This window comes from Tympanuchus pallidicinctus, unplaced genomic scaffold (genome assembly GCF_026119805.1).
Source record: "Tympanuchus pallidicinctus isolate F22 unplaced genomic scaffold, pur_lepc_1.0 scaffold16, whole genome shotgun sequence".
Classification (NCBI taxonomy): domain Eukaryota; kingdom Metazoa; phylum Chordata; class Aves; order Galliformes; family Phasianidae; genus Tympanuchus; species Tympanuchus pallidicinctus.
Genome location: NW_026294679.1, coordinates 18,601,229 through 18,611,819, shown reverse-complemented (window position 1 = coordinate 18,611,819; position 10,591 = coordinate 18,601,229). Strand labels below are relative to the sequence as shown.

General features: G+C 50.5%; 1 protein-coding gene across 2 annotated transcripts; it reads left to right on the top strand.

Moving 5' to 3' along the window:
- The first annotated feature begins 291 nt into the window (after positions 1–291).
- On the top strand, positions 292–9,733 carry LOC128077990 (2-hydroxyacylsphingosine 1-beta-galactosyltransferase-like). Of its 2 annotated transcripts, none has more exons than XM_052677734.1 (6): positions 292–436; positions 4,231–5,075; positions 7,245–7,384; positions 7,517–7,593; positions 7,996–8,215; positions 8,779–9,733. In XM_052677734.1, the coding sequence occupies exons 2-6, from the start codon at positions 4,239–4,241 to the stop codon at positions 9,092–9,094; spliced, it is 1,590 nt and encodes a 529-aa protein (XP_052533694.1). In that variant the 5' UTR covers positions 292–436; positions 4,231–4,238; the 3' UTR covers positions 9,095–9,733. The 2 variants fall into 2 exon arrangements, with proteins under 2 accessions (XP_052533694.1, XP_052533695.1); XM_052677735.1 differs by having other exon boundaries at positions 300–436; positions 4,236–5,075.
- The last annotated feature ends 858 nt before the right edge of the window (positions 9,734–10,591 follow it).

The following is a 10,591-nucleotide window of genomic DNA, read 5'->3' as shown; positions in this document are numbered from 1 at the left end:
CCGCCGTCCCCGAGTTAGCCCGCTTCTCACGTGGCGTTTCGGCTTCAGTGGAGCCGCGATTAACGTCGAACAGGACAGACAGGACGGTCTCCCATGGGACGTGCGGTGCCGGTAAGGGAGCCTTGCCGCACAGCCACCATCCTGCCCCCGTCCCAGCCCGGAGAGGGCTCCCGGCCCCGCCTGCCCGTGCGGCTGCAGAAGCCCCACGCCGCCCCCTTCCCGCACGCCGGTTCTGCCCACCCGCGGCCGCGGGGACGGCCCTCCCGGAGCTCCTCCCGCCCAACCTGGCGGGGCCGGGGCGTGGCGGAGCGGAGCAGCCCCGGGGCCGGGGCCGCCCCGCCCGCACCCTCCGCCGGCCGGCATGAAAGGGGAAGGCGGGCGGGCGCCGGCCGCTCCCTTACCTTCGCCGTGCCGTTCGGGCCGCGGCTCTGTGCAGGTGGGTGCCGGTCCGGGGAGGGCTGCGGGAAGAGAGCCTCGGGGGCGGTGCCGCGCCGAGGGTGTCCGAGCGCTCCGCTGGCGGTGGGAGGGATGAGGCGCTGCAGGAGCCCCTCCGCCTTCATGGGGCTGCTGGAGGGCGCGAGTTGGGTGCCCGCCTTACTGTGCGAATCGGAGCCCGGATACACTGACGCTTGAGCCTCAGTGCCTCTTACAGCATCTTCCTCTTAGTTGACCGCATCTCAGGGGCACCTTCCCTACCCTCCTTCCTCCTCCTCCAGTCCAGCCCTAGTTGATGGTAGCTTGGCTAGGTTCCACTCCACTCCTGCTGTATCCTTAGAGACAAGCAGGCTTTTTGTGTGCGTGTGTGTGTTTTGTTTTTGTTTTGTTTATTTTAATTTAACTTTATTTTATTTTATTTTTAACGTGGAGGCGTCAATGATTTTACAGAAGATGAGTCTTATCTTCAGCTTCTCTGCCTCTGTAATTCTGCTAAACGTGGCCCAACTTGTCTGGCATGGCTTTATCAATCCCAGGTGCTTCCTACACAGGTTGCACAACCTCCTGGGATGCTTAATGACTTCTTCCTTTTAATGTGGTGCTCCTCCAAAGCAAGGAGCCGAAATGACAGAGCAGTGCTGGGTAGGCTTTCACTCCTCCCATCCCTCTGACCTCTCCTCTGAAGCTCTCTACTCTCCTGGCCCTCTGCTTCCCTCTGCAACCTTGGGAACCTGTTCAACCTGTGCATCCTACAACCCTCTTTTAGCCCAAAGCGTGCACCGAGCTGTTATGTGTGCTTATAAGATGTGGCTCACGTGAATATTTGGGAACAGCTCTGGCTGGCTGTCCCTGATGCTCTCAAAGAGCCTCATCTCAGCTGCTTCTGGTCTTGCAACCACGTTGCAAACAAGAGGAGAGCCTTCCTACAAGCCTCCTGGTGAAGCAGGCAGTGCTACGGAGCGGCTCCAACCCCGGCAGGAGGCACCTGGGAAGTCTGTGCATATGCAGTGGGAAAACCTATCCCATCACATGGGCAGGTTTAGTGTATGGTCAGAGGGAAAACAAAGGTATGCTGCTGGGCACCACTGGGCAGTCTGAGTTCTTGGAGCAGTGTGTTTCCAGATGCCCTGATAAACTGACACACAGACTTTAATTTGTCCTCCTGGTTGTTAAGGATCATCTGTTCTCTTTGGTGCCAATGTTCCTTGCTGTGAGCTACAGGCTGCCAACCTGCTGCTGGCTCACAGATTCCCACCATGCCTTCACAGCTTCCTTTGTACCACCTCAATGACCCAGGAATGCTGTTGGAAATGGCCCCAGGTCCTAAAAGTTCTAACCTGATTCAGGACTGCATCATTCCATCCAAAATAGAAGAGGAGGGGCTTCTGATGAGCTTCTGATGCTGTTGTGTGGAAGTGGTGCAAGGCATTGGTTGCTCTGTTAGCTTGGTTGCTGGTATGATTTTCCCTCTGATCTTTAGGAGATGTGGGCTTTGCTCACTCTTGGAACTTCTTGTGGCTGCTGTGAGAATGTCAAACGGAAAACGCCAGGAAGGTTCATTGCTCTGAGCAGACCCGTTGCACACTGCTCATTCTGCAGGTGAACAGCATTATAAAAACAACAACAACAAAACAAGACAAGGCTTTGTTCAGCACTGTATCTTCTAGGTTTTCACCAGAGATTTCCCAGGGCAGCTCCCACTGGTAACACAGTGCTGTCCTGCAGCAGCTGTGCTGCTCTGAGCTGCCTGCCTGCATGGGACTTGTGTTTCCATCCATTAGTCGCAACTGAGTGGCTGCCATCAGCCTGGTGGTGGCAAATACTGCTGTTTTCTCTGATTACACCTAGCAGATGAGGCAAACTTTGATTTCCTGTTCTAGGAGTTTAGAGCACTCAGGTGAAGATTTCTGTTGGTGCTTTGTTAATTCCTGAGAAGTTTACAGGGAAAAATACTTCTTCATACTGTGGGCAAGACTGAGGTGGAGACTACAAAGCAGAGGAAGAAATAATGGAGCCCTGTGCATTTGGGTTTCCCACTCCTAGGCAGGAACCAGGCAATAGAAAATACTAGAGGGGTAAGGAGAGGTGTACAGCACAGCTTTCTTGCTACAGGATATTTGCTCATCACCCTTTCTTTGTGGGCATCTACCTGGACTGATTGCTGCTGAAGGTTTTAGTGCTTCAGCCTAATACAAAGCTCCCAAAAAGAATCATCTGTCTTCAGAGCTGTGGCTGTTGGTTGCTTCAGTTACACTGATAATATATTCCATTAATGCTGAAGTCCTTCCCTGTCAAACATAGTGCACAGAGCTGATCTCAGCCCGAATGGAAGCATCCTGGGCTCTTAGTGATAATTGTGCAGTTTTTGTGATTTTGCTGAACATTTGTCATGCAAAGGGAAGGGTGTATTTTGCCTCCTCACAAACCTTTCCCTTTCCTTTCATTGTTGTTTCTCACATTTTTCAGCCCCTAACTCAACACTTCCACACCACAGAAGCAGAGAAAACACCCCCAGCAGGATTGCACTCCAGAAACCCACAGTTTGGTGGTTTCTTGCTGAAGACCATTTGATCTGAGTCCAGCGGTGGCTCTGGGAGTTGTGCTCATGCAACCGGAGGGCTGGGCTGCACCAATGCCTACAGGTGCCTCTCTGGGCACAGGCAGTGCAGAGAGGTGCCCCAGGGCCTGCAGCCGTGCTGCTGGCTTTGGCCAGTCTGTTCCTGCTAGCAGAGGGATGGGATGCTTTTCTTATGGTGCTTCTCTTGGTTCCCATTTTGCTTCACCACATCCCTGTAGCCCCTTAGGGGCTTAGTGTGTGAGGCTGTCCTACATCCACTTACAGTTGTTCCCACTGTAACTCCTTCCCCACCCCCTTCCCAGCAAGTCTGAACTGGGTCCCCAGGACACGGCTCTGCTTCTGACTGTTCCCAAATAATTATCATGTAATTCTTCTCCCAAAATAATATGAGGTGTGGGTGAGGCGCATTTGCTTCCAGTGATGTAGCAACACTCCTTACACAAGAGAAATGCTGTGTGTTTCACTAAACTGGGAATGGGGTGACAGCTGTAGGAGTGTGACTAAGGGGCGTCAGTGTGCCCTGGGTGTTGCGCATTGTTTCCGGGGCTGCTTTCAGGGGTTGCTCTTTCCCACTGCATGGATATTCCAGCACCTGTTTCACCTTTCCAGCCTTTTCCACTGATTTCCCACAGCTGATCCATCACTGGGGAGGGGGCAGCTCTCCACCCAGACCCCTTCTGTACTTTCTGAGGTTGAGGTTTTTACTTTGGTCCTGCTGGGCTCTCTCCTGCCCTTTCTGCACCAAGCATGGTGGTTTGCAATGATAAAGGCAGAGTATGCTGTCTGGCTGGGCTGTGCAGGCCTCCTGGGGAGCTTGCACGGCCACTAAGGTCTCGGAGGCATGCAGAAATAGAAATGAAATTCAGCTGTGCTGATCCTGTAGTGATGAACAGGGATGGAGCTGCAGGTGCCCTAGCTGGTGCTGTGACTCCACAGGGCCCCTCTGATTGCTCCTCTCTGTAGTCAGCCCGCCTGTTCTTGGGCACAGAAAAGAGGCTCTGAATTTCTGGAAAACACATCATACACCCTAGTATCTGACATTTTTGTTGGTTTTATTTGTGCTTTTTTTCATTTCTCCTCCCTTTAGTGAAATCCCCGCTGCTCCCCTCTCCCACCTTAGGAGCTTCTGGATTGCAGCTGTAGTCTCAGTTGTTAGCTGTCCAAGCGTGTGGCCGAGCCTTTCATACCATATAAATGGCACGTGTCTTTCCTTGCAGTGAAGAAGATGAAGGCATTACCGTGCCCCGCTGCTTTTCTCTTCCTATTGGCGGCATTCAGCCTGGAGCCATGCCGCTGTGCCAAGCTGCTGATCATGCCCACCATCGTCTTTGACAGCCACTTACGAGTCTTCATGCGTGTGGCAGAGGCACTGACTGAGCGGGGCCATGACCCCGTGCTGCTGCTCCATGAGGCTCGGGATGTAGAAGCCCACCTGCCTGCCTTCCGTGTGCAGAGATACTGGGGCATCTTCAGCACGCAGAGCGCAGATGCGTGGGTGCAGGAGAAGATAAAGCGTGTCTTCCAAGGGAAGATGACCTCTCTGGAGATGTTCTCCTTTTTAGAGAAGTACCTGGAAAACTGTGACCTTGTGCTGGGAAACTCTACCCTCCTGCAGAAACTGCGGCATGAGCACTTTGACCTGCTGCTGGTGGATCCCAATGAGATGTGTGGCTTTATCCTGGCTCATATCCTCGGTGTCAAATATGCTGTGATCTCCACTGGCTTCTGGTTTCCAGCAGAGATTGGTGCCACTTCCCCCGTTGCCTATGTCCCTGAGTTCAACTCCCTGATGACTGACAGGATGAGCTTCTTTGGTAGGACTTGGAATCTCCTGGTCTACATGATCACTCGTGTGGCTACAAAGCTGGTCATCCTCCCCAAGTTTGAACATCTCATGGAGAAGCATGGGGTGGAGCCCAAGATATCCATGCTAGATCTTGTCCATGGATCAAGCCTCTTCTTCCTCTGTAATGATGTGGTGCTGGACTTTCCACGGCCAACACTCCCCCATGTCATTTTCACAGGAGGCATCCTTGCTGAGCCTGCAAAGCCTCTTCCAGTGGTAAGTGCAGGAAAGCTTTGAGCCATGGTTGCCTATTAAGCTGGGGAGATACTTGGTTCAAATCTGATGTAGAGCTGTGTAAGTGCTGTGAGGCTGTTTTGGTGCCAGCGTGCAGTAAGGAGACTGGGAGCACTGAGGACTGTGGGTCTGCAGGAAGGGTACTGAGTTGTCTGTCTTGAAAAAGGAGTCAGCTGTGTTATCAGTGTAAAACGATGTGTCCTGTAATGGCAGTATTTTCTTTGGAAGTAGTTCACAAGTAAATTGTTCCTACATTTTAAGAGGAAGTAGGAAGAACAATCAGTCTTTGTTGCTTCATCACTGCCTTAAATGAATCCAGAATTTCTTCCTTAATCCAGTTTCTCACAAGATATTTCTGCCTACAAGCAGGTAGCCCTAAGAAATAGCAGAGAGCTGTGTTTATTTTCTTATCAAATTCACTGTGGAGTCCCGAAGTATACAAAACCAAGACGTATTGTTCTCTCTTTTCTAAGTGCCAGCCCTGAGGAAAACTCCCCAGGCATCCCAAAGGCTTTCCCTGATCTGTACCTCTCTATCCCCAGTAATAAATTAAGAAGGACAAACCCATAAAGCCTCCAAATGAAGGACAGCATTGGAATGGAGAAGGACCTGTCTCCCATTCCTCTCATTGCTTTACCACTTTTACAAACAGTGTGGGGAAATAGGCTTGGATAATAGCACTGAGGCAGTTGGGTTGTCCTGCTGTCCCAACTGATAGACTGAAATAGAGATAAGATTCAAGTTTCACCTGATTAAATGCCTGTGAAGGTCTCTGATGGCAGCTTTAGTTGTGACTGTGGATTCCCTTTTTGAAGTTAAAAGGAGGAAATGAGATTAGGTGCTTTGAATCAGAAGTCTTTGAGATAAGTATGGCTGCACGTTACCCTTTCCAGTGTGACACAGCGTGCAGGTAATGCAATTCATGTAGGATGCTCCAAAATCTGTGTCAGAGAGTGACTGCCCTGCAGATCTTGCAAAACATTAGCTTGGTCCAATCTGGACGCATACACGCCTGCCTTATAAAGAAGGGAGTTGTTTGCTGTGGCATTACTCATGTGCTTCATGACTTCCAGAGCCCAGGGCACCCAAGGGAAGAGTGATGGAGATAGGTCCAGAGCCAGGAGGTAGGTGGCAGCAGGCAGGTGGGCAGGTTGATACCCAGGTTATGGGATGGCAACAGGAGAGAGGCCCTTGGTCGATCTAGGTGTAGCTTAAGATATTTCCCATCTCTGCAGGAGCTGGGTTATGTAATTAAAGAATTTATTTCCTCATCTGAAACATCGTGGCAGAGAGTTCCTTTAATTAGGGCACAGTGGAATATAGATATGTATTTGAGAGTTAAGCATCTTTGGTGGTCAATCATACTTCCCTTAGCAACTTTAATACTATTTCTGAAAGCCAGATGTGAAGGCCTAACTATAATGGACAGTGTAATCCTCTGCCTCGTGAGTCACTGAAGTGCTATCCAGCAAAGCCAAGCTAGTACTTCCTCTTCCATAACAGTTCTAGTGGTTGTATTACTCAAAAGGAAACATGGGATTCAAGAGAAGTGAGAAACCAAAGCCCCTTTTTGAAATCATTGTGATTCTTGGCTGCTGGTGGGGTTTAGGGCTCTTCTGCAAAGAAAGGCTCAAGTCCCAAAGTACCTGAGAAAGGGCAAACATCCCCAGAGAGTAACACTAAAATCTGCTTTGTAACTCCTATATACCTATGATACTCAACATTGTAGGTACTGCTAGTAAAAAATTCTGGTTTAATTGTTTTCTTAAAAACAGGGTGAGTTTTTGTGTTCTTTTTACCCTTCATGTTCTTAGACAATGTGTTGTTTATTTGTTTCAAGAAAGTATCATATTCAAAGACAATTTGAGAAACTTCCCTACAATGCCTCTGATGGTGAGCTGGTACACGGGGAACTTGAAAGCAGACAGAATCCATAGCAAGAGGTGCCCAGCAGAGCATATAGGAGAATGTTTCATCTGCTTCACAGCAGTTGTACTGGCTGATGTCTCCTAGTTTCCTTGCTTCCCCAGTTAAAAAGAGATGGATTTGGCTTCATCTTTTCCATAGGCTGTTCTCTGCTGGCAGAGGCAGCAGGGGGGAGAGCCTTTCTCCAATAAGATTTCAAGGCATCTGTGTGTGTTTTACCCACAGGATCTGCGTCTCTGGGTGGAAGCAGCAGATGCAGGTGTTGTTGTCGTCTCCTTTGGCATTGGGATCCGAGCTCTTCCCACTGACCTGGTGGAAAAGATGGCTGGCGCGTTTGCCCGCCTCCCACAGCGGGTGGTGTGGAGGTGAGGAGGGCAAGGGCTTCCTTCTAACTTCAGTTGGATGAAAATCACAGTTTCCTTTCCCTCTCTTGATCTGATTGAATTTGTAATTGCATGTGTGTCTTTTCCCATCTTGTTCTTGACTTCACCCTACAGATATTTCGGACAGAAGCCAAGAAACCTGGGTGAGAACACACTGATGATGGACTGGCTGCCCCAAAATGACCTGCTAGGTAAGGCAAGGTGTGTGTGTGTGTATATGTGTGTACTTGTATGCCACTAGCAACATGTCCAAACTACAGCAAAGACGTACAAGGAAAACAGCATCTGTATGGGTCAAAATCTCTCACTTGTTGCATGTACCATCTGTAAGTCTAACACCTTAAGATCAGGTGTTAAGCCTAACACCTGATCTTCGTCTAACACCTGTTTTGAAGCTGTACCTCGGCTGCTATCTCCCACCTCCTCTTGGCTGTGTCCAGCAAGTTTTGGGCTGCAGAGATTAATGTTCAATCTCTCTGCTCAGCATGCTTGGCTTTCACTAAGTGCACACAAACTGTGTGCCTTGAAGAAGCCACTGATAGCCCTGTTTTGGTGCAGAAGGCACTGACCTGCTGCTGTTTCTCTGCCTGCAGGCCATTCCAATGTGAAAGCCTTCGTCAGTCACTGTGGGATGAATGGAATATTTGAGGCCATTTATCACGGTGTGCCAGTGGTGGGGTTCCCATTCTATGGAGATCAGTTTGACATCATGACCAGAGTGCAGGCGAAGGGCATGGGTATCCTCATGGACTGGAACAGTGTGACAGAAGAGGAGCTTTACCAGGCTGTTGTCACGGTTATCACTGACCCCAGGTAAGGTGTTCGGGTGCATCAAGCTCAACCTTGGTGATGATTGTGTGCAGGGGCTGGTGCCTTTCTGAGATTTGCTGTGGCACTGTGACACAGTGCACTCACCACCTAATATGACAGAAGCAAATAGTAGTTAAAGTACCATCCAAGAGCTTTATTATTATAATTTTTTAAATCAGCTGTTAGGAGCCCCTACTACTGACCTCAGAGTAAGTAGCTAGGGTGTTAGCAGTCGGCAGGCTGAAGGATTTGGCTCAGTCACCAGATGTGACTGGTGCTGGACGAGGTATACTGGCACAGGCTGACCTTAGACACCTACGATCTGCCTGCAGTCACTCAGCAGCCCTACTACTGAGGAACTTGAACTAAGGGAGCCTTGCTAACGTGTAACATGCTCTCTGCCATCAGAGTGGCTTTCACAGCAGATACAAAGAAAATCATGGAGGAAATGCGCCTCTGGCCCAAGGAAACACCTGCTCATGGAAAGCACCACTGGATGGATCAGGCCACTTCACAGCTCTGAAGCCCCTGTCAGAACAATGATTTCTTGTCTTCTTCCCTTGCAGCTACAGAAAAGCAGCTAAACTCATTTCTGCTCTGCACCTGGACACACCGATGCACGCTCTCAACAGGACAGTGTACTGGCTGGAGTACATCCTCCGTCATGACGGGGCACCGTACCTCCGCCCTGCTGTCTACGACCTCTCCTTGTACGAGTACTTCTGCCTGGACATCTTGGCTCTCCTCCTACTGTGCCTGGCCAGCATGGGATTTGTCCTCTACAAGTCTGTGGTGTGGTGCAGGAGGAAGGCGGCCAGCCCTGTCTATCAGAATGGCAATTGTGTGAGAGGCCACTTCACAGAACAGAAGAAATTGCAATAGTGGCTCAGTGTGTTCTAGGGCACATCCCTTCAGTGTGAAACGAGCTGCTGCCATGCCAAGAAATGTACGGCACGCAGGCACAGCGAGAGGCGAGAGATGAGCAGGTCTGGATGAGAAGAGCCGGGGGGAGGGAGGACTGTTGCGAAGGCCGATGTGCACACCTCTGTGTACTGCACTGGTGGGCGGGGATGTGAATTCAGGCATGGGTGGAAGTACTTGGCCAGGATGCTGGGAGTGGGGCATGGGTAGGGAGACTTCTAGGGAGGAGCGTCAGCTGTTCCCTTCTTATTGTGCGTTGGTTTAGATGCTGGTGTTGCTCTTCTCTCTTTCTGCATCTCTGTGGTAACTCTGGAGGTAGGAATAGCGTTTGGTTTTAGGCTGGTTCTGTTTCTCCTCTGGCTTGTTACTAGGAGCCCTGAGAGCCAGGATTCCTTCATTCAGGTGAGGACCTGAGCAGAGCTGTGGGCAGGGAGGGGCACTGGAAGTATTGTTCAAAAGAGAATGAAATCGATCTGTTCAAAGTTCTGGGGGTAAATATCGTTCTTCCTGCTTCTTTCAACCCTTGGCAATCTTCTTTGTATTTGAGCTAAATTATTATTATTTTTTTTTTAAATAAAGTTATGTTCTTTCCTCCATGTAGCAGTGCTCCAGTCTTGGTTTAATGCGAGTCCCTGAGCCTTGTTTTTTCCCTTTTTGTCACCACTGCCACTCCTCCCTGTACTTCTGGGCCCCTACTGACAGCCTGTCAGCAGCTTATCTTGGCCTTCCCACAGCTCTCATACTGCCTACTCTGCTCCACCTGTAACACATCCTTGACTGTGGAACCTCTAACCCTGTAGGAAAAGAAGAATTTGGAGCAGACGTGTGTGCCTGGGCCACAGGAAGATCAGCCAGTAGCTTGTGGAGCTGCACGCAGGCAGTGGGCCATGCACAGGCTGTTCACAGAAGCAATGACCTCTGCTCATTCTGAAGAAAATGTCCCTCTCATTTCAACGTGAGCAGACACGCTCTTGTTCCCATCAGGGATGTGGTGTGGAGTGATACCCACGTGTTTTTACTCACTCAGGGCTCTGAGGCAAACCCACACCTGAGTGCAGTTGCACAACCTTCCCACAGCACTGGCTCACAGCCCTGCTGGTGATGCCCTATGCTGAGGGCTCTGCAGAGCTGCTGCAAGCTGGAGAGTAACCTCACTGCCACGTCTGCCCTTGCTGGCATTTCCAGGCTCTGCTCCTGATTGCCTCTGTGTGTGTTTCTCATTCCAGCTGAGGTGCAGCACAGTGTGTAACCTAGCAAGCAGCAGTTTGGCTGGGCTCTGGGGATGCCCAAGGTTGGGGCAGTGCCCAGCTCTGACTCGGTGCTTCTTTGGCACTTGGCGGTGCTGCCTTCTCTCCCCAGCTCTCAGCATGCAGCAGGGCTGCAGTAGAAGTTTCAGACACCATTCCTGTCTAGAGTGAGTGAGAACAGGCTGTGACCCTACACTGCTGCTGTTCTTCC